Genomic DNA, 23,997 nt, shown 5'->3' on the forward strand with positions numbered 1-23,997 from the left:
ATTGCGGAGGTTTGGCTTTGGCCCCAAGTTCTTGCAGTGGATTCGGCTCCTGTATTCAGCCCCGAGAGCAAGAGTGAGGGTCAACGGGAGGTTGTCTAGAGAATTTCCAATCGGTAGGGGAACGCGCCAGGGGTGCCCGTTGTCCCCCCTTCTTTTCACACTTACAATAGAAATACTGGCCATCAGGATTAGGCAGAACATGGGGATCAGGGGCTTCGCATGGGGAGACGCAACAATCCCGATACTGTTTCAGGAACTGGCTGACTTCGGTGCAAAGGCAGGCCACACTATTAACTGGCACAAATCGGTCCTCTATGACCCACAAGGCCAGGAACGTGGGGAATGCCTGCCAGAACAGCTTATTCACACCAAAGAGGGTTTTCAATACTTGGGAGTGTACATAACTCTGGACACGACACGTTCCTTTGCCAATAATGTGGCCAGAGTGATGACCAGTGCTACGACTGAAATGGATAGGTGGCGACAGCTCCCGCTAACTTTGCTAGGCCGCGCGGCGCTTTATAAAATGGTTTTGCTCCCGAAATTTTTATATGCGTTACAAAATGAATATTATCCATTACCGGCAAAAACTCTGAATAAAATTCATGCGGACCTGCGTGCATTCCTCTGGCTGGGGAAACAACCGAGAGTGGCCCTATCCACACTGCAGCGCCACCAGTACAGTGGAGGGATTTCTCTTCCCAATCTGGAGGCGTATTATTGGGCGGAACATCTCGCCCCGATTAATGAATGGCTCCATGCGGCAGCAGATCACCCGACCTACGCACTAGAACGGTCTAAGTGGTCTAATACCAGCATATTATGTTACTTATACGGAGGAACGGTAGGGAAGCAATTTTTGCCGGCCACAAAGATCACTTTGGTAGCGTGGCACAAGGCGACGAGACGCATGGGATGGGACAGGCGCCTTACCCGACAGACGCCGCTATGGCACTGTAAATGGTTGGGAGAACTCAACAAACTGAAAGGCTTCAAACGGTGGGATGATATAGGCATCTCAACCGTGGGAGATGTGATTGCAAAGGGGGAACTGAAAAGTTTTCAGGCCCTCAGGGAAGAATTTGGCTTGCACAACACCCAGTACTTTAAGTACGCGCAGCTAAGTCACGCATGGAAGGCACAGAACATTGCACTTGGAGACGTCCCGGAGTACGCACCATTGGAGGGGAGACTACTGCAGGAACAGATACAGGGTGGGGCGATATCCCTCACATATAAAACACTGACCAACAACATCTTAGGAGATCTACGGGAACTACGGGCAAAATGGGAGGCAGATGTGGGGGTCATGGAGGATCTAGACTGGGAGTTAGTCCTCATGCACCCGCGTGAGGTTGCGATTAAGTCAAGGCTTAGACTCATACAACTGAAGGTGCTCCACAGGACTTATTTTGACAGGGTGCGCCTCTTTAGAATGGGAAGGATAACAGACACAGCGTGCCTTAGGTGTCGTCAACAGGACGGCGACTTCTTTCACACACTCTGGGGCTGCGAGGTGATACAAGCATACTGGGAGGCGATATTCACAGAATTAGAGGAGGTCCTGGGGTTGAACCTACCTCGCGACCCTAGGTTGGCTTTGTTGGGTATGATAACAGAAGTGGACCTGGCGCGCCCTTTGGTTATATTTCTGGTACTTGCTTTGGTAGTAGCGAAGAGGGACATTGCGAGACGCTGGGGAGCACCTGAGCCGCCAGATCAGGAGGACTGGAGGAGGGGACTGGATTTATACATGGCGGCGGAGAGAGTGACTTACAAGGCCAGGGGCTGTCCCAAAAAGTTTCGGAGAGTGTGGACAAAATGGCGACAATACCATGGGCTGGAGTGAAGCCCCAAGGGGCTTGTGTGAGAGCCCGGAGTAAACCCCCGTGAGGCGGGCCTACTGTCAGGAGTTTGGGAAGGCCATGTTCAAACATAACGGCGGAGATCAGGAGGGGGAGGTGAGAGGGAATGTAGCGGAAGGGAGGGCGTGGGTGCGGGATGAGGGAGAGGGGAGGGGTGGGGGTGCGGACTGCTGTTTTAGGGGCTGTTTTCTTTTTAAAGTTTTTCATCATGATGTTAGTTAAAGATGCATGCGCTCTGTTTCCACTAGTGGAATTCAGGGGAAATGAAAATAAAGTAAAAGTTGCGTACTTGACGGACATGGCCGAATGTTGACGCCAGCCCGTGCACTCATTTTCATTTGTGATGCTTCCAGTGCAACAATAAAAAGAATAAAAAAAAAAAAAAAACTATTTCCAGAATGGTATCGTCCACTTTCTCCTCCTCTGCATCACCGTGGATAGGAGCCCTTGAGAGAAAATCCGCCACCTTGTTTTGCAGTCCGGGAATGTATACAGCTCTGAAATTAAAACCTTGTAGGCCCAATACCCATTTTGCTATTCGCGGGGTAATTTCTTCCATATTGTTTTTTGTAAACAAAGGCACCAAAGGCTTGTGATCTGTATGTATCTCGAATTGGACTCCCCACACGTAGTACTTGAAATGTTTGATTGCCCAGTATACAGCTAAGGCCCCCTTTCCACCGTTGAATAGTTAGCTTCCGGAGCCGTGAGGGTCCTGGACGCAAACGCTACTACCCGTAGCTCCTTCTCCACCCTCTGAGCTAAAGAGTCGCCTATTCCTCTGTTGCTGGCATCTGTAGAGATTATTATGTCTCTTTCTTGATCAAATTTTCCTATGAAAGGAGCGTGTATGATTGCCTCTTTAATTTCTTTAAACGCCGTCTCTTGGTGTTTTCCCCAGATGAAGATACTGTCTTTTTTTACCAACTCTCTTAGTGGATAGGACATGGTGGCGAAATCTTTGATGAATTTCGCCATGTACTCCGCCAGTCCCAGAAATGACACCACCTCCTCTCTGTTTTGTGGCGTGGAGGCATCTCTAACAGCATTCACTAGGCCGCACTTCGGTTTGATGCCATCTTCTGAAATGGTATGGCCCAAGTAATCTACTGATCTCACCCCCAACTTGCATTTGCTCACTCTGGTGGTGAAACTAACTTCTTTCAGTCTTCCTAGCACTCCCCTGATGTTTTCATTGTGTTCTATCTCATTTGATCCGTAGATAAGGATATCATCCTGGAAACACAATGTTTTCGTGCAGTCTTTGAGGATGTGCTGCATGACTCGTTGGAAGGCCGCAGCTGCAGACGCCAACCCAATAGGCATCCTCAGAAATTTGAAATTACCGAAAGGGGTCGTAAATGCCGTCAGGTTTTGTGACTCAGGATGTGATTCTATCTGATGATAGGCCGATGACAGGTCCAAAACACTGAAGAATTTTGCCCCTTGAATGGTGCTCACCATCTCTCCAATTCTCGGGAGAGGATATCTGTCCACTTGAATGTTGGCGTTCAGGTCTCTCAAATCCACAAATAGCCTAATGTTCTTCCCTCCATCCTTGGTCGTGATGACCACCGGAGCCAACCATGCTGAGCTTTCAATCTCCTTTATCACCCCTTGGCAAACTAGCTTTTCTAACTCACTCTTCAATGGCTCCTTCATGCGCAGAGGAATGGACCGTGTTTTATGTACCACCGGTACAGCTCCTTCCTTGAGGGTGATTTTGTGCATATAGTTTTTTAAAACACCCAGACTTTCGTTGAAAACCTCCTTAAACTCTGTGGTCAAGTTTTCAGCAATACTAGGTGGCTCCACTAACAGCACTTGCTCCTTGTTGTTGGGGTCCAGCTTTATCCCTAACTCTTTCTGGTGCTTACACCCAAGGAGGCTAGAACCCCTTGTGGTTACATACACTTTTCCCACTGTGTGCCTGTCCTTAAATGTAATTCTCATTCTTGCCATACCGTCTAATGGAATGCGTTCCTTGTAGTATCCCACTGGACTGATGTCTGCTTTCTCTAACTCCACCCCATACTTTGCAAACTTCCCATCAAATAAACCCTTGTCAATCAAAGTATAAGGGGAGCACGAATCAGCATACACCTCACATTTCTCTCCATCCAGGGTAATTTCACATTTGGGATAATCATTACTTTCATTAACATCGTCATCCCCCACTTGAAATATGAATGTTTTCTCACCCCCTTCTGCAATTTCAACATTTTCAACCATGTGTATTTTATGGATTGATATTCTTACAAACTTTCGAGAAATGTCCTCTCCTGTTGCATTTCCTACACAACACATCCCTGGCTGGACACTTCCAATTATTTGCCAGATGATTGGGACTACCACACTTATAGCATAATAACCCTTGTAAATTGCTGCGTGGATTGCTCTTCATTTTTTCGCCCACCTTACAAACTGTTTCCCCCTCATGTACCGTTTTGCTCTCATTTTTTTCTCTGGTCACACCCTCATGATTCTCATTTCCTTCATGCACAACGCCTTGTGCTCTAATCCCTTTGCTATACTTAGTGCCTCTTCCAGATCAGGATTTCTAGTGAGAAGTTCCTCTTGTATTCTAGGATCATTTGTACATCTTACAATCTGATCTCTTAACATCGAATCCGTTAAAGCCCCAAACTCACAAGTGGCAGACAAACCCCTCAGGACAGCAACATAATTAGTGACTTTTTCATCTTTCTTCTGCACCCTTTTGTAAAATTTGTGTCTTTCTAGTACCACATTGATCTTAACCTTAAAATGTTCCTCCAATTTCCTCAAAGTGTATTCATAGACATTAGTACCTTCTACCTCCGCCTGTTCGTCGTCTACCTGTCTACCTGTTATGCCTTCAAAAACCTTTCTGCCATGAATCCCCAAGTTATGCAGTAATATGTGTTGTTTTCTCACATTATTGTAATTACCTCCCCCTATTGCTATGAGGTAAGACTTGAAAATACCTTCCCACCTCTTCCATGGTATGTCTGGCTTGCCCAGATCATTTAAGAAAGGTGGAGGCTGGCTCATTCCTGCTCCGCCATGGCCATCCAGCTGGGGTCCCTCCAAGAAGACCTGTCTCTAGTCCCTATATATACTTTCCAACAGCAGGGTCCCAAATGCCAAATACTCCACCCCTATTGTCGTTGTAAATTCAAATGAAAGGTATTAAAATGACCTAGAGAGAGGAGAAAAATTTCCTACAGCACGCTTTCCTTCAGCCCTTACAATTCAACACCTTACATAGGAACAGTTCCCCATAACATTTCATACAGGGAAAAGGATATAAGTCCTCTTTCTTTCTTCAGTGAGTTTCCCTCACAGATCCAATGGGAACGCCTCAAAGTCTGTAGGCGGGAACTTCCAGTGAAGGGCTTACAGTTTCCTCAGTAAACAGTTTCTCTACAACACAGCTCGCCTTGCACTCGGCTAAGCTCCTCGTACGTGAAGAGATGAAAGCTTTTATACTGCTTTACTGCCGGTAGCCTCGCTCTGGAGCGGTTTCCTCAATACTGACGCAGGCCACACACCACCGGACGGCGCTAACTCACAACATCGTAATCCGTCTGGGAAACGACAACGCCGTTCGCCACTCTCACTCCTCACGCCAGCTGACGCATCGGGTCAGATTCGCTACCTCAGCAGCCGGCTCACCACGGACCAGCGCCGCCGCTCTCCGCTCTCCTCCCGACTTCTGTTACAGCATTGCTTCTCTCACGAAGGCTGCCAGGGGAAAGTCCTCCCTCACACACTCCAGCTCGCCTTCCCTCTTCCCTGCTCCCAACCAGACTCGAGCAGGAGGGTGACTCTAACTTGAATCGCCGCGCATCAGCCAGCTGACATGAAGGGTCACAGTTCGTAACAGCTCCCCTCACCACTACTGCCGTGCCGACAACTCAACGTCCTTTACTCAACCGTTATCTCACCCTTCTCCGCTCCAAACGAAGGATAGATTCACCGAAGGGGTAAGTCCTACTCTTCTTCACTTTTCTCCGACAAGCTTCTGAATATGATCCAGGGGAGAAACACCGTGCTGTCCCTGACCCAGCTTCCGTCCAACATCGCCAATATTGTGGTAATTAAGATCCATTCAAATAGGGTTCAAAGAGAGATTTATTCAAGTATCTTAAAACAGGTGCTCTCAGCTTGTCGTGTCAGGTAACAGTGCCAGTCTCAACATTCTATCGCTGCCTTCAAGGGAGACAGCGGGGTGAACCAAATGGGAAAGGGCAAGGGGGGTGGCAGGGGGATGGAAGGTACCAAGGGTTAAGTTACAACACCGTCCTTCGGTACCCATACAGCCCACATATTGCCCCTCCAGCACTCAAGGACTCACTTTTGCCAGATTTCACTGTCTATTGTCTCCTGTGACCCCAAAGTTGTTTGAGCCTGTTTGCCAGCTGTCATAAAACAGTCTCACTAGTGACTTCAGAATACCTTTTTTGGCTTTCTGATTTCTATTGTCTGGCTTAATAGTGCAGCTCTCGTCAAACAATTATGTGATAATCATCCAGAGAGAGGCTTTGGCTCCGCCCACATGATGGGAGCTGTGTTTACACAACTTGATTAGGCAGAAATTGTGCACCTCCTCAGAAAGAGTGCTTGTGTTGCACTCCTATTGGCTTGTTTTCATATACTGCACAAGTCAGCAGCCAGCTGAAGACTGTACTTCCTTTCATAAGGCAGTCCCTTAACTCATGTGCTTGCAGCCTGCCGTACTGGTGGGGACAATATTTCCCATCATATCTAGTGGTGCCTCGTGGACCTGAAAAGAGTTGTGTGCTGACCTGCATTTGTATTGAGCAAAGGACTGTGGACTTTTACTTTTTAATCCTCAGGGAAATTAACAAATTTGTCCAAATTCATATGATGTTAAGCCAAGGCTGATTGATTTTCCTGTTTCACAGTCGGAAGCTGTAATCGCTGGCCCCCGCCCTCTGCAACCTCATTATCACCTGATATAAAATATATATCAAACCAAAATAAGTCTAATATTGCTCGCCAACCACCAGCATATTAACAGAGTAAAGGAATTCACAGATCATTGTTTTTATTTATTCATTTGTTAGATGAGGAATCAACAAGCGAGTTGCAGAGAAACACAGAACTTTGATCTGCTTTTAGATCTTGAACTTGATTCTCTGGTTCCAAAGTAGGTGGCTTTTTCTCTTATGCTACATCTACTTTCCTGATTCAACAGGTTGCCAGATATGAGCGAGGCAGTATCCACGAAACTGTAAGTATGTCATAGCCGCTTAAAAGGAGCAGTCCACAACGCTGACTTCGTGATTCTGAAGACTCCTCTCCCTCTTCCCCTCCCTTATCTTCTCTTTACAGAATTCAGTAGAGACGCCCTTTACACCCGTTTCTGAGGCTCATGGAGCAGTGACTCCTAAAAAACTAAGGGCCATATTATCAAGGAAGCTGCGGTAGTTTATCGCCGCTTTACCGGCAGGAAACTGCCGATAGAGCGGCGATAATGGCCTTGATAATATGCGATTCGAATTTCCATCGAAGCCCAGGTTAGATGTTCACACATCTAACCTGGGCATCGATTGAAATTCAAATCGCATATTATCAAGCCCATTATCGCCGCTTTATCGGCAGTTTCCTGCCGGTAAAGCGGCGATAAACTACCGCAGCTTCCTTGATAATATGGCCCTATGTATTACAATATTATACTTACTCTGCATACCAGACTAAACGCCCCATTCTCCACCCCAATTTTTAACCAGAATATAGAGCGTGTGTTTTCTGTTAATTGTGTGTATGTCTTGCCTGTAATTTTATATCCACAGGACACTGCATTAGTAGTTAAATACACGATTATGGCTAAAGATATATCATTCACTTTGTGGTACACTTTTCCTACAGGTCACAAGTGTTTGCACAGAAGGCAGCACAGTTTTACTGTTTGTTACTAATTGTGCTTTCTTTTTCCAGATTAACATGTAGAATACCAAAAGGGTATTGTATACAGTGCATGATTACTTCCATCCTCACTTACCTGTACATATCACTAGTTTCACTTTATTGATATCGTTCTCATTAACATAGTGAGAATAGTAGGGATCAGTTATAGTCCAGAAGAAGAAACCCCAGAGCTCCGAAACATGTTGACTTGAATAGGAGCATCCGCACATTAACGCAGGACCTCTCCGACCCACTGCTTTTAAAAGGACCAGCTCCAGGGAATATTAAAGTTTTTAGTCCACAGGGGCCTGGTCCTTTTTAATCTCACTAATTTCACTCACCCTTGACCCTTCCTCTCACAAACTCCTACACCACACATAGTACTGAAGATCAGTGGTCCCACGTAGTCGTAGGTCGTAGCACGCCCTGTTCCGCAGCGGGACGGGAAGAGCCCCATGATGAAGCATGACACCAAGGGCCCTTTTGGTGTATGAGGGCTATTTAAGCTAACACTGTGTGCTTCCAACCAATGTAGGAAACACACTCTAACCCGTGAGAACACTTCCACTGAAAGAAAGCCATCTACAGGTGAATCCTTGTGTTTAATATAGATTTCCAGAGGAGGACGTATCCACCTCCAGTGCCCTTCAGGGACACTACATCTTCATTCCCTATCCTGTTTTTTGTTGCCAGATAGGAACACCATGTTAATTTGATCAGAACATGCCTGTTTCTCTTCTGCAGCTGCTTCCACACAGCCAGTCTGTCACAGCTTAACAAATGGTCAGAGAGCTCCCCTTCCAAAACAGCAATAACTGAGCCAGCCTATTAAACGGTAGAGACACTCTTCTGCCTGGTCATAGAATTTGATAGCTTAGTGAGGGCCAGCAGGAGCATGGGCTGACAATGTAACCTGGGTTAAATTTAAAAGCTACATCCCAGGACATGAGTGAAGGATGTACTTTCTGGGTCACTGACTGTACCTGAATGTTTGACAATGTTCAGCATTCCATCCATCATAATTTTGTGTTGCTATAGTTGCCCTAAGTTGGCATGGTATGCCCAGATGTGGGTGCCGTGCTTAATATGCCACTGGATTCAAGCTATTCAGATGAATTGGTACTAACATGTAATCCATAAGCTATGTCAATTTTTTGACCTATCCTGTTCCTATAACAGAAGGCATAAACCCCTGATCCAAAAGAGGAGAATGTACCATTCGTGAATAAAGGGAAGCATCTGTTAACATTACAACACACAATACCACAAATTATTTGGAAAAATTCAAAAATGTTTTGAAGTTAAATCATATATATATACATTCTTAAATGTGGTGGTTGATCCACAGAGTGGAGTGTAAGTGCTAAGAAAAAGGGCTTGTGCTAAAGATGTGAAGGCAGAATACAAAAAATTACAATATACATTCAACAATTTACAACAACAAAGTGTTGTCGGCAGAGGAGACGATGTTGAGTCCGTGGCTTCTGACGGTGGCTGCAAGCAGGACCATGTAGATGTTGAAGAGGGTGGGGCTTAGGGAGGATCCCTGAGGCACTCCACAGCTGATCTCTGTGGGCTCTGAGTTGAATGTTTATTTTAAATATTTTATCTTACACTACTTCCTGCACTCACTTCTTCTCGCCTGACCCGCACTGCTCCTCGATCCACCACAGGTTTTCTCGCTTGTGTGGAGGGAGTACCGGCAACCTTTATTTTAAATATTTTATCTTGCACTGCTTCCTGCACTCACCTCTCCTCGCCTGACCCGCACTGCTCCCTGGTCCACCACGGGTTTTCCCGCTTGTGTGGAAGGAGTACCGGCAACCTTTTCCCTCACTTCCGGGCTGGAGACCGGAGGGGGCGGAGCTTCAATTCAGTATTTCAGACTGATGCCTGATTTCCCGCGCAGGGGAAGTGTGCAGCGGGCGTGCCGGCGGTGCTCCGAAGGCGTGTCAAAGGCAAGCCCGCCTGCGCCTGTCCACGCCCATCTGGGGCCAGGGACCCCAACCCCTGTTCGTTCTTCAGGAAATGTGATATCCTATACCCCCCATGCACTCTATACGCTGAGCAGGGACATCCATGAAAATTGCTTGCACTCTCCGAATGTTGCATACAGGATTCCTCAATGCTCCCTCTGTGAATTTTCCTTTCTGCCTTGCATTAAAGCTCCCACGCTTTCTGACAACTCATTTCCTTTTAGGATGTTTCTATTGAATTTCAGATCATTCCCCAAACACTCTACTGAACTTACTGTTATGTTGGAGGATCTAAAACCTGACACCCTATTTTTGACAGCGACGTGGCTCCACAATGAATCTGATCCTATTCTTGCCAAAACCCTCCCACCCGGCTACTCAATATCACGGGATGATCGTAAGAGTGGGAAAGGAGAAGGTATAGCTATGGTTCTTAATAACAATTCAACGGCCGCATTCAGACAGACCCATTACCGAATTGTGAAAGTATGGACTTTTCTATAGATGTCTCCCCACGAGCACTTTCTCTGGCATATTAATCTATCGCCCTCCTGGTGCCCCAGGACAATTTCTCATTGCTCTTCCTTCTACTGTCGCTAATTTAGCCTATGTCTCATCCAATTTTACGGTGCTCGGGGACCTTAATTTTCAATTAGATGACCCCTCTGATGACATGGCAATTGAGCTGATAGTCAATCTCTCAGCACTGCAGCTCTCTCAGAGAGTTTTTACATCCACTCATATTAAAGGCCATCTTTTAGATCCAGTGTTTAGAAATTGTAACAAGCTCACTGTAGGAACTCCCATCCCACTTCCCTGGTCGGATCATTTTCTGATCCCTTTAACCAGGAAAATCTCTGGCCCCCCTGTTCCCCCTAATATAACCTCCACTTTGGAACGAAAATGGTCCAAACTCCCTATCGATCTCTGGAAATCAGTTTTGGAAGCAACCAGACCAGCCAGTGACTCAAACCTCAACATAGCCATAGACACTATTAATCACTGGATCCATAGGTCCCTGGAGGTAGTACTCCCTAAGAGATCCATTCTTAAAAAATCCAAGCTGAAAATTTCTCCCTGGTTTTTCCCCAAGCTAAGAGAATTAAAGCAATCCTGCAGAAGGTTTGAAAGAAGGTGGAGACAGAATTGTTCAGACTCTAGTAAGCTAAAATATAAGTAGTCAATCAGAGTATATAAATCCAAAATCAAAACTGCCCAAGCCACCTTTTATGAAATGTAAATCAATTCAGCTGCGAACTCCCCCAAAGAAATTTTTAAAATTGCTAAAACCCTTTCGAAGTTGCCTCAAAAACAATCTATGTCAGAGGAAGCACTCACGCGCTGTAATGATCTGGCAGAGTTTTTTCAGCAAAAAACTCAAACCATCTATCTGTCCTTTCTGGTTACACAGAATCTACAACCTAGGACCTCCATCTCGGATCCACTCTCTGAAACCCAAACCTCACTTGGGCAATTTCCCCCTTTGGATCTCGCCCTATTGGACTTGATTATGGCAAAACTAAAACATGGTTCCCCCATAGACCCTGCCCCCCCTTAGGCCCTCATATTAGCTGCTGATACCATCTGTCCTGTAATCCTTGATCTTGTAAACTCCTCCATTGCATCAAGCACAGTACCTGCTGCCTGGAAATGTGCAATGGTTAAAGCCCTGCTAATGGAACCCAATCTTGATCAGGCTAATTTGGCCAACTACCGCCCCATTACTCTTCTTCCTTGGTTGAGAAAGACCCTAGAATAGTACATAAATACTGTGCTGGTAGAGTTTCTCGGAATAGAATGATCTGCTCCATCCCTCCCAGACGGGTTTTCGTCCTCAACTCGGGACCGAGATCGCTCTTCTAGCGGTAACTGAAGAGGCAAGGAGGATATTGGATCAAGGAGGTACCGCATCGATTATCCTCCTCGACCTAAGTGCCGCATTTGACATTGTTAATCATTTCATTCAATCATAACACGCTGATCCTCAGACTTAAGAGTCTGGGAGTGTCCGGCACTGCAATTACATGGCTACAGTCCTTCCTCAGTGGGCGTTCCTTCCAGGTTTTTTAAGGTGATGTTGTTTCTAATAGGTTGCCTCTCAGCTGTGGGGATCCTCGGGGCTCCTCCCTGAGCCCCACTCTGTTTAATGTGTACATGAGACCCCTGGCAGAGATTGTCCATCCATTTGGCATTAAAGTCATTAACCATGCAGATGACACTCAACTCGTGGTGGCATTAAATCACACCAAAGGGTCATCTAGCACCCTGGGCTCTTGCCTAGAGGAGGTGGCCAAGTGGATGGAACTCTCCTGCCTTAAATTCAATGGGGATAAAACAGAGCTGATGCTTCTTGGCAACTCTGCCTCCTTCAATTCCACCCTGTTCTGGCCTAATTGCCTTGGCCCGGCACCAGCCCCGAAAGATCAGATTAAGAGCCTCGGATTCTGGCTTGACCGTTCTCTTAATTTTAACTGCCAAGCAGCGAAGCTTTCAGCAATGTTACAGCCTGCTGAGGATACTTCTTAGGATCCTCCCCTTCTCTCCTTTCAGGCCAGAAGGATTATGGTCCAGGCCCTTATCCTCTCCCGCCAGGACTACGGGATGCCCCTTATTTAGGAGCCCCTCATTCCGCCATTCATAAGCTCCAGGTCATTAAAAATTGTTCAGCCCACCTGTTACTTCAAATTCCCCGCCGGCAATCTGCTAAACCAGCCTTCATTGGCTGCCGATCAGGGAGAGGATTCAGTTTAAGGCCATGTGCCTGGCCCATAAGACCTTTTGGAAGAAGGGCCCAGCTGTTATCCAATTCCTGATCACCCCGTACTGTCAGAGCAGAAACCTTCGTTCAATGTCCTCTTTTCTGGCCTTACCCCCTAAAATAAGCAGAGCCAGATGCGGCGTGCGTTCCTTTTCTTACAATGCCGCAATCCAATGGACCGTCCTTCCACTACTTCTCCGGAAGGAGCCTAACCGGCTAGCAATCCATAAACTCCTAAAAATATACCTTTTTAAGGGTTGTATTTAATTGATCTCCTCTGTCCTTCTGTGTTCTGTCCACAGTACTGGAAGGCCTCAGGGTAGCCATCGCGTTTTATAAATGTAATTTTTCATTTCATTTCATTCAATGGCGGAAGTCTGACTCTCTGCATTCGGCTGGTGAGGAAGGAGTGGATCTATTCTAGGGCTTTGTCGCAGAAGCAGGCGTTGTGGATTCTTGCGCAGAGGGTGTGGTAGGAGACAGTGTTGAATGCAGCTGAGATGTCCAGGAGGATGAGGGCACCAGTCTCGCCTCGGTTGAGGCGATAGCCATGTAATGGATGGATTCAAGCTAGCCTGGCTGATATATGATGATACCCTGAAACCAATCCTAGGATGCTTGTTTTCCATTCTCGGGAGGACCTGGACTGGCAGTTCAGGCTGGACTGTTCCCATGGGGACCAGGGTCGAGACTGATTTGCATATCGCTGAGTCAAAACCTGGGTGGCATGGCGAGGAAAAGAACAATGGATTTAACCAAGATCTGTGACTGGGGGTGAATGTTTAACAATGTCCATCATCGTTTTGTGTTGTCATTGCCTTTTGTCCCTTGACATGTAGTTGGCACAAAGCTGATGGAAGAAACATCACAATGGAAAGGGTTTTTGTTGTCTCGTCCCAGCCCTGCCAAGTACCAAGCATCAAGGGTTATACTAACGCATTTTAGCGCTGGTGGCTGCATTACTGCACTAAAATGCATTAGTCACACTTTGATGGAGCTCCTCCACATTGGGGAGAACATGAGGCGCACCATCTGTGCAGTGCTGGTTGTAGACTGCTGTGGCACTCTGCCTCTCCAGGCAATTTACAGCTGACCTGTGAGAAACGTGTTGCTATGGCGATCCAGGTGTAGCATTTGGGATGGAAACATTGTTTCTCGCCGCACTCAATGATATTGCGCTCTCCAATGGGGCCTCCTTCTCAGGGAGCTACACAGACCTATGGCACAGGCAGGATCGTTCGGCAGGAGTTAAGGTCAGGGGGAGTTTGTTTAAAAATAAATGAGATAAACAGCAAGCACTGGGTTTAGTCTTGCATGGATCTGGTACCTTCTGCTGTTTTAGGAACCAACTGCTCCAGGTCATTTGTGCAGGCTGGCAGCAGCAGTACATACTGAGACTGCAGTTCCCCTCAAATATGCTGCGCCTGCCCAGAAAGGTGGCACCATGCGCTGCAGGGATCGTGCGATACACGAGTCCACCATCCTGACTGGTGATGCGGGTGGCTGGTCCTCGGAGCAAGCAGGGCCGGAAAGCCCAGGATATTATTTACTGGCTCCAGGGAGAGCCCTGTGATTGGGAGTTGCAGGCAGAGTCGTGGATGATTCTCTTTGCTGGAGCAGCAGGCACCTGGCCGTCCGGCTCTCAGCTGGACGAAGGTGTCATTTGACTCTCCTCTTCCCGCACAGTACTGGACAAAGATCTGCAAATGCTGAAGAGAATACAATGGAGACAACAGCTACAATGCAGGAAGAACCATCAAAATAAGGAGCAGAGATGATCTGGGTGAGTGGGACCCCCGTCCCGCTCTCCGTTCACAGTATTTAGTAGTAGATTGGATAATTGTTTATAAAAGCGCCCAATCTGTTTGAAAATACCCCTTCCCATGCCAGCATGTAGCTTGTTCCCATGCCCGGCTCATGCCTCCTTCTGCATGTTCAGTGCACTTGCAACCAAGGAGCTTCTTTTGTCAGGGGTGTAACCCTTTCTTGTTTCTTCTACTGCTTAGATGAGGAGTGTGTAACTACCACCAGGCGCCGCCCCCCATGTGAGGACATGCCCTGAGCTGCACCTAATGCAACATCTGGCCAGGCGTGGCCAGAGTCTATATCATAAACGGGCAGAGACCGCACGTGGTCCTCTGGCTCACACCCTTAGGTGTGTGTATGTATGTGTGGAGTGTGCGTGTGTGTGATATCAAATTACTTATGGCCGCAAACTCTACAATTTTCAAAATCAATAGTTGGCAACCTCAAAATGATTTTTCAAATGTAAGAAATCTTGTATGCGAATAGGAAACGCCTTTCTAACTTTCAAATGGGGTTTTGTGACTTTTTTCGAATCACAATTAGGAGGGGGTGTGATAGGGGTGTGCCTTCCTAAATGTAATTCACAATGATATGTAATCCCAAACCATAGAAACTGTACAGACTCCTCAAGGAAGGTAACTCATTCTGAAAGGAGAAGCTGTCTCCATTGAACTGCTTCCCCTTTACCAATGCAAGTACCAGGATAATGGTCTGCTGTACCTCGCAAGCCACCAACTTTGTGTTTGTAGCCAATCACAGGGCATTTCAAATAGCAACCCGCCTAATAAATATTTATTAGGCAGGTCATCCTGGGGTACCGTATGACTGGGCATTTGCTCCCAGTCACACATCGCGAAATGAACAACTGCATGCATTTTGCACCCACTAATTGCGCCCTGCCTTTTCGTTCATCTAGTCCTATGTTCTTCATTAAGCTTACGATTTGAGGTGACATATTTATAGTTTATTCATGATATATGCTTGAATGAGCCAAAACAAAAATACAAAGAATAAAACATTGAGTCTTTTAAACTCAAGAATTCTCTTTCACAGTGAATGGTCCTACACACTCTGCAGTTTTTTTATTATCAATTTGACACAAAGGAATTTTGTTAAAATAGCAATCGCCTTATGTACTTAAGTCATTGTAGCTCATATTAAGCACTTTCCGAATGTCTCTGAGTCACATAAGTTTACTGAGGTGGAATTAGGGAATATGTGAATTTCCAGTTAAGGGTCAATACACGTCGGTATAACTGCGCCAACCAGAGCAGGCCAGTGCTGCTCAATATCAACCTGGAGGCATGCAACAATGTCTTGTGTAATGTCTTATAATGAAGATTTCTTTATGATGCTGCTGCTGTCCTCTTGATTTTCCATATGGAATTGAGAGACTGGTAGGGCACATTCTTTATTCTATTGCATATAAGCACATCTTGTCTGCTGTGCACTGGACTTTGTTGTAACTGATTGCTTTCTATATCATATGTCTTAACAGTCATTGTTCATTTTAATTGTGCTTCTGAGATATAGATACAAAAAGGATAACATCATCTGACTGTTGTCAGTACTAAAAGATGGCATTTTACTTGCTCCTGGAGGTACTGCCCATCCATTCTTACAACCATAAAGGTTCTGATTTAAATCAAAATTGAGTCTTGATGTCCTTGACGATTCTTAATCCATGGGGCTGGATCTGCGGTCTCTTGTGAGGGCTCAGTCAAGATTTCCGGGAATAGTTCCTGATGTTAACCAAAGGTACACAAATGCCAAACATCCATGTGTTCTGCTTGATTGTATGGGATTGTTCAATGAAACAGGGAAACCACTCGCCTCTAGGGATTAATGTTCTACTCGAGGAAAGTTGGCGTCTGAAGCATCTTGCAAAGAGTTCCCAGAGATCTGTAAAGCAGAAATATTAAATTATTTCATGAGCTTCATAAATATGTTCACAAACCATGTAACCAACAGTACATAACCGGACCTGGGAGCTGTCAGAATTGTTTTAAAACAATTCAAACTTACGGGGCACACCCTTTTATGGTCTCTCCCATGGCAGCACATGTGCTGTCTCTGGCAAGACCTTTTGTTTTCTAACAGTGGGCTTGGGGACCACCCGCTGCTTGCCATTGGTTGGCTTCATATTCACTCTCATTTGCCCTCTTATTGGTCAGCACCTCTCCCTCACCTTTATTGTCCGTGTGCGTGCACCCAGCCCTTACCTCCAACACTCCGTTGTTTGTATGCTTGCCCTAGCCACTCCCAATCTCCCTCAGTTGGCCATGTTTCTCCAATATATGTTGAACGCCTACCTGCCCTTTCTCCTTTGTCTATGTTGCAACCCACTAGCATTCCCTCAATTGTCTGTTTTGCCCGATCCACCCTCCCTCTGTTGTGCGTGTTGCCCCTCATCAGCCCTCCCTCCCTTGTCTGTGTTGATCCCTCTGTTGTCTGTTTTGCTCCCCTCCGTTGTCTGTGCTGGCTCCAACATCCACCATAATAAACAAAAAAACATGCGATGATGTGGATTCCGCTGACTGCGTCATGGCAATGTTTTTTCCCAACACTCTCCACTGTCCATGTTGAGTCTGTGTTGCCTCACACCCAGCAATAAAAAAGAAAAAAATTATATGATGTGGCCAGCGGTTTAGCGTCATAATGCTTTTTTTCCCATACCACACATTCTCCATGTTGCCCCACCACACGCCCTCCCACCCACTGTGTTGCCTCTGGCCAGCAATAAAAAAATAACCTTGACGTAGTCCGTGCTGGCTGTGTCATAACGCTTTATTTTTTTTTTATTTACAGACATACCTGCAAAACAGCCCAGTTGCTGAGTAACATAGCTAAAGAACAGTCAAAGCCAATATAATTCATAGGGAAGACCTATTGGCTTTACCAATACTTGCTCATAAGTGCTAACACACTTGTGAAATTCTAAATGTTTGGTTATGCACTCATAAAAGTCCTTTTGCATTTGTGCACTGTTGGACTTGGCCCTTCTGGCAGGTTCACCCCTAATCTTTTTGCTTTTAGTATGTGATCTGGGTTAGTGATTTTTGGTCTCTGCGCACTTTTTTCCTGTGTCCCAGAGTAAAGTGCATGCGTGTAGTGAGGCTGGCCTTCCCTCCCATAGGAATGCATGGTGAAGGTGTGTGTCCATGTTAATTCCTGATGTGTGGGGAGTGCAGGCTCGAGTTTGGTATGTGCGAACTCGTGAGATTGAATGCTGCACAATGATGTATGCGGCGTGTATGTGTCTAGTGGGGAAGTGCCACTTCTAGACATTGGTGTGTCTGTGCAGTGAGTGTGCTGGCATGTGATTGGCTGGAGCTGGCTGGGGTGCCAGGCTCCATGAGTCATGATGGGTCTGCCCGGTGGTGAGTGGAGAGATTAGCATGAGTGATGTGAGGGAGTGGTGCACCTGGGTCCTGAATAGGGCTGGGCTTTCCCCACACAATGCTGGCTCCGCCCCCTGTGGTGCGTCTAACGACCCCAGCCCTGCCAGTGAATAGAGTGAGGGGCTGAGCACATCAAGAGTGCTCACAAACCAGCTGCGACTGGTTTTTCCCCTCACCCTGAGCAAAGACAAAGGATTTTACAGTATAAGAAGGGGCTGTGTCCCCTTACAATTTGTTCTCTTCCAGGATCCTATCTGAGGGGGGCTGCTGCTACTGCTGGGCGCCAGAATGACCGCCACTGGTGACTGCCTCCCTACCTGGAGGCCCAGTGAGCTGGCTCTGGGCCCAGCCTTGCCCCCCTGCCTGCCTCCAGAACTTTGCTGGAGCTTTATTTTACTTATAGCGCTTGGGAGTGCTTGATTCAGCCCCTAAGCGCCTGGTAGCGCTTTTATTTTCCTTTCGCGGCTGCCCAAGCCACATTTTGCCGTGTGCCTGCCCTTTGTTGACCCCTGACGGGTGCCCACCCGCCAGGGACCTTGCCGGCATAATTATTTATTTAATTAGAGGGAGCCTACCACTCGTGTGTCCCCCCGCATTCGCTGCTGCGGCCCGTGGGCCGGAGAGCACCGAAACCGGAAGTCAGGCGGAACAGGCGGGACAACCGGAAGTCGACGGGAGCCCACCCCGCGCTCCGGTGTAAGGTGGTGAAGAGAGGGGTCCTGAGGACCCGGGAGGACGAGAGCGCACCCTGCCTCCACCCGACACAGAGAAGAAGAACCCGTGCCTTCCCCGCCCCCGAGGCTCCAAGGAAGTGATGAGGAGCCCCGGAGTACTGCCGGTGAGTGACACGGGCTGGCGGGAGCTCTCCCTCCGCAGCCAGACCCGCTGAGTGTTTCCAAGGAGCGGGGGCCGTTGTTGGTATGCGCAGAGCGGCCCCGGTTGGCAGCGGGCCGCTCCCACGCTAAAGGTGCATTGTGCCTAGAGTCCAGAGGGACTCCCACGAGCGGGACCATTGTCTTCTTGAGTCCCCAGGAGGGAGACTCCAACAAAGCCGGTGCCACAGTTGTTGCAGAGCCCCGAGAGGCTCAAGGCCCCCCATTTTGTTGAGAGCCTGAGAGGCTCACAGGGCATAATTGCTTGAAGCCCGAGGCCCAGTGGGCTGTTTTCGATCCCGAGTCCCCAGAGGGGGGACTCCAACGTCCGGGGGCCATTGGCGTTTTTGAGTCCCCAGGAAGGGGACTCCAGCCAAGCAGCCCCATTTGTTCCTTGAGCCCAGAAAGGCTCAGGGGCATTCTTTGTTGCAGAGCCCCGAGGCTCTTGAGTGCCATTCCATTCTTTAGAGCCCACAAGGCTCCCAGTCCACATTTGTTTTAGAGCCCTGAAGCTCTTGAGTGCCATGGCTGTGTAGAGCCCAGCGAGGCTCTTGGGGGACAACAGTCAGTTGGTTAGAGCCCCGAGGCTCCCACGCTGTGTTTGGCCCCATTGTTGTTCTTGAGCCCACGAGGCTCCAACGTTGGCCCCATCAGTGTCTTTCCAGCTGCCCAGCACTTAGTGGGCAGTTGCCACGTTTAGGTTTGTTCTTGGCTGCCTGCGCAGCCTGCCCTGCCATTTTGGGACTAAGGGCATTTCAGCCCTTGCGAGGCCAGTTGGCCTGAGGGACAGTTCAAGTGTTGCGCCTATGTGCACCTTGCGCAATTTGTGATTTACTTGCTAATGGGATTTCTGCACAATTATTATTTACCTGCACCTCCGAATGTTTTATGCATCATGTGTTTTGCTTCTTTCCCTTTGCTATGTGTTTGATGCTTAGGTGATCGTGTTTCCTTCTATAGGTCCTGCTAATAAGGTCCTAGTTCCCTGCGTGATCTTCCTAAAGGTGGTTAGGGTTGCGTAGGAGGTATTTACCCTTTACCAGTAATTTCTGGTTGTGTGCTACCTGTACTATTTTGGTGCTACAGTCATTATATGTTCTATGTGCAAGTGATATACCTACAAGAATTATTATTACAACAAGTGCTAGTTCTAAAAGTGCATACCCCTGACAGTGGTCCAGGTGGCCTTGTCCTGTACATAATCCCCTGTAAATTCTGCCCGTGCCTATTGGCACATTGTAAAGTGTGTGTTTTTATCTAATGTGTTTTACTATAATACAAAGGCTATTTATTATATAACCTTGTGTGGAGTTTCCTTTGTGGTGGGCCTTGGGTGTTGTTGCTGGGTGCACGTGCAAACGCTTTACACATCGCCTCCGAGATTAGCCTTGCCGCTCGCGTCACGTTACCCAGAGGGTGAGCAGGGGTTATCTTGGTGTGTAACTCCCTTGCCCTGACTTGGGAATGGTGATATCTGACTGACTTTGGTGCAAGCCTTGGCCAGCCAGGGACCCCGTTTCTAACATTGGTGGCAAGCGGTGGGATTTGGACTTGTGTTTGCGCTGTACCGCAGTGGCAACAGGCGCACTACAAAACTCTGCATTTTTAGAAACTCTTCTTGAGAACGTCCGCCAAAATGGAGCCTGCTTTTGATCTCTGTGGTCTTTTTAGATACAGTAGGTTAGAGCTGGTCAGATTCTGTGAAGAGGGAGGCATAAAGGTGAGTGAGTCAGATACTCAGTCCCAGCTTAGGGACAGCCTGATCCAATGGCATGATGAGTCTGCCCAGTGGTGAGTGGAGAGATTAGCATGAGTGATGTGAGGGAGTGGTGCACCTGGGTCCAGAATAGGGCTGGGCTTTCCCCACACAATACTGGCTCCGCCCCCTGTGGTGCGTCTAACGACCCTAGCCCTGCCAGTGAATAGAGTGAGGGGCTGAGCACATCAAGAGTGCTCACAAGCCAGCTGCGACTGGTTTTTCCCCTCACCCTGAGCAAAGACAAAGGATTTTACAGTATAAGAAGGGGCTGTGTCCTCTTACAATTTGTTCTCTTCCAGGATCATATCTGAGGGGGGCTGCTGCTGGGCGCCAGGAGGACCGCCACTGGTGACTGCCTCCCTGCCTGGAGGCCCAGTGAGCTGGCTCTGGGCCCAGCCTTGCCCCCCTGCCTGCCTCCAGAACTTTGCTGGAGCTTTATTTTACTTATAGTGCTTGGGAGCGCTTGATTCAGCCCCTAAGCCAGGGACCCCGTTTCTAACATGCACATTCACAATTTTTTTTATAGTATTTTATCACATATTACATCAGGAGTAAATTGCATTGTATGACTGTTTACATAAGTATTAATAAAAAAGGATATGGGTAGCTCATGGTGAAACAGAAATAGAGCCAGTTGCTCACAATAGGGCAACATTGAATGCAATATGTGAAATTTATAGACGAACATTCACTCCCACCCATTCTGGCACCTGGTGTGTGCGTCTGTTAGAGGGGATTTTGTGCGCTGAGGGTATTATGCAGAAGCTATTGTGAATTGTGACTGACTTGTTGCCAATCTATGGGGAAGGATGGAGGGGGTGGGAAGGGCTTGTCATTACCAGGGTTGCACTTCAAAAGATTCAGCAGGGTAGGGATCCATTACGGCATCAAGGTTACTTGGAGGAGGGGCCAAATATTCAAGTTTATCTCGCCCCCAGGGACCATCACCCTGTGTCCTGAACCCCTCCAGTAGCATGTCCGCTTCTCTCTAAATGGGTTTTTCCAGATACCTCAATATTCTTCCCGTCTTAAGGCCTCTCTTTAACCTATCCCCAGAGCAGCACCCGTGAAGTGTGCCAACACCCTGGTACACTTGGGCCGTGAGTTCAGTACCAAGACACATATGACCTGTGTATTCCAGCGGTCTGGGCTAGTCACATCCACTAGTGCCATTGCAATGGCTCCCCAGTAGCTAGACAGGACAGGGCACGACCATATCATGTGCAAGAGGTCATCCTCCGGTGCCTGACAAGGAGGACAGGTCGAGGCGGGTGTGGGGAGCATTTTACTAATCATAAGTACACTTTATGTAAAGTAGTGAACTAACTGGATGAACTTAAACCTCGAGTTGCATCAGGGTTTTTGGGGTTATTCTAGTATACTAACCCCTTCTTTATCAGTGAGCTAGCGAGATCAACCTCCCACTTAGCTTTCATGGTTGTGAGTTGACTCTCAAGCTGGGGTCGAAGCCCCCTGTAGAGCCATCATATTTAGGGGCATATCATCAAGCCAATTATCTCAGCTTTAGCCGCTGTTTTCATCTGCAAAGCGGCGATAATTGTATCACTCTATTAGCATGGTCACGCTATCGCGTGAATCCTTGCCTCAGCGCCCTTTCCCTTAACGCCCAGCTTTGCATCTCTAATAAGATGCAAAGTGGGTGTTCCTCCCCAGAATAACAGGAGAAATGTCGCTAACCGACATTTCTCCTATTATCTAGCCTTACGCTAACCAGCAGAGCGATAAGAAAAGTAGCGCTAACCTCGGTTATCCCTACTTTCCTTACGCCTGCTTTTCATCTGACTTAGCCATGATATCCTATGGAAGGTGGATATCATGGCTAAGTCTGCCCTGCCCTATCAGCAAGCATTCGCCAAACGTTGTGCAATTATCGCTGGATTTCCAGCGACATTCGCACATTTGGCAGCTTGATCCTTGATTTTTATCGCTGCTGAGATAAGCGTTGCTGATAGCACGCTAGCTCAGCGATAAAAAAATCCGTGTTAGCCTGCGATAAATATGTGTGCGCTAAGAGCGCTGAGCGATAATTATCGCCGGTCCCGAGCATGTAGCTTGTTCTCATGTCCGGCTCATGCCTCCTTCTGCATGTTCAGTGCACTTGCTACGGCAGAGCTTCTCTTGGCAGGGGTGTAACCCTTTCTTGTTTCTTCTCCTGCTTAGATGAGGAGTGTGTAACTACCACCAAGCGCCGCCCCCCATGTGAGGACATGCCCTGGAGCTGCACCTAATGCAACCTCTGGCCAGGCGTGGCCAGAGGCTATATTATAAATGGGCAGAGACCGCACGTGGTCCTCTGGCTCACACCCTTAGGTGTGTTGTGTATGTGTGTGTGCAGTGTGCGTGAGTGTGTGTGATATCAAATTACTTATGGCCGCAAACTCTAGAATTTTCAAAATCAATAGTTTCAGAGATTGTTTAAAAGTAAGGGCATTAGCCTACGACTCTCACGGATTTCCAAACATAACATAGAAACTTTTGGTAATTGCAAAAATTAGTATAACTACAATCATGTGATGTCTTAAACCTCCACGTGCCGATTTACCCATTTCTTTGAAAACTGGGCCAAAGTTTTGATGTGTTTCTTAAAATGTGATGATCACTTTGTATGAGTATAGTTTTTTGCGTCAGAACAAACATTTTGAAAAAAAAATTCTCGCATTTTTCCTTTGTTTATCAAATTGTGAACCATATACATGCATTTGCAATGCTGATTTTCAATATCAGCATTCTCTGGAAGTTTAGGTCAGTTTTCTTTACATTTGAATGCAATAAAAATAAAGGGACATGCATGTTCATTTTGTCAAGAAATTACAAAGCTGCATTTTACTCTGTAGATTACTCTTTATCGCTTTTGCACCATAAAGCCCTCTTAACAAATCTTTAGACAAGCAAAGGTTTTAAATGTCCTCTTAATCGGTCCACAGTTAGCGTAATTATGCTCACTTCGGTGTTTCTCAGAGAGAAAAAACGTAAATGGCTAACATAATGAAATTTGCAATTATGCTGATGTTCACGATAATAAAAATGCTCTGGGTAATCGCTATAATAATTTTCTACCTGTCATGTTTGTATTCACACCCGTATAAAAGATAAAATAAGGTAAAACAAAAAGCCTCATCTTTGCAATGAGATTTTCATTAAATAGATTTTTTTAAAGATAAATCCAGTCTAGCAAATCAGATTTACGCTTCAATTTCCTTTAAATCCAATGTAAGGGGGGCGTGGTTTGGCCACGCAGGAATATGGCCGCCTGAAGAGTGAGCTCCGTCGTGGGACGGACCCCTGAAGAGCTGCTCTCCTGTCTGTGGACCGCCAGACCTACCTTTGCGTGCTCCGTTGTCGTCGGCAGGCATGCAGACGGTCCTGGCGGTCCCATTTCTGCTGCATAAGCGTTGCTTCATCTCTGTCGCTGGCCAGTGAGGTGGCTGCCCGTTCTACTGTCGCGCTACGGGTACGCGCGTAATTTGAGGCCGCGCCTCCTCGCACTGCAGGGCCGCGCCTTCCTCAACTTCAGGGCCGCACTTCCACACGCTTGCAAGGCCGCGCCTCCTCAGGTACTGCGCATGAGCCTGCTTTGAAGTGACTGTTACTGCGGCTCTAATTATAAGGAGTTCTTATTTATC

The 23,997-nt window shown here is 47.2% G+C and overlaps 1 protein-coding gene across 1 annotated transcript in view; it reads right to left on the reverse strand.

The window, feature by feature from the left end:
- Positions 1 to 15,270: 15,270 nt before the first annotated feature.
- CDKL2 (cyclin dependent kinase like 2) overlaps positions 15,271 to 23,997 on the reverse strand; it is a 522,774-nt gene continuing 514,047 nt past the window's right edge. The window contains exon 13 of the mRNA XM_078677465.1: positions 15,271 to 16,223. Coding sequence (XP_078533591.1) covers positions 16,164 to 16,223 — 60 coding nt within the window. The 3' untranslated portion in view covers positions 15,271 to 16,163. The remainder of the gene's footprint in view (positions 16,224 to 23,997) is intronic.

The sequence above is a fragment of the Lissotriton helveticus genome, chromosome 2_1 (genome assembly GCF_964261635.1).
Source record: "Lissotriton helveticus chromosome 2_1, aLisHel1.1, whole genome shotgun sequence".
Classification (NCBI taxonomy): domain Eukaryota; kingdom Metazoa; phylum Chordata; class Amphibia; order Caudata; family Salamandridae; genus Lissotriton; species Lissotriton helveticus.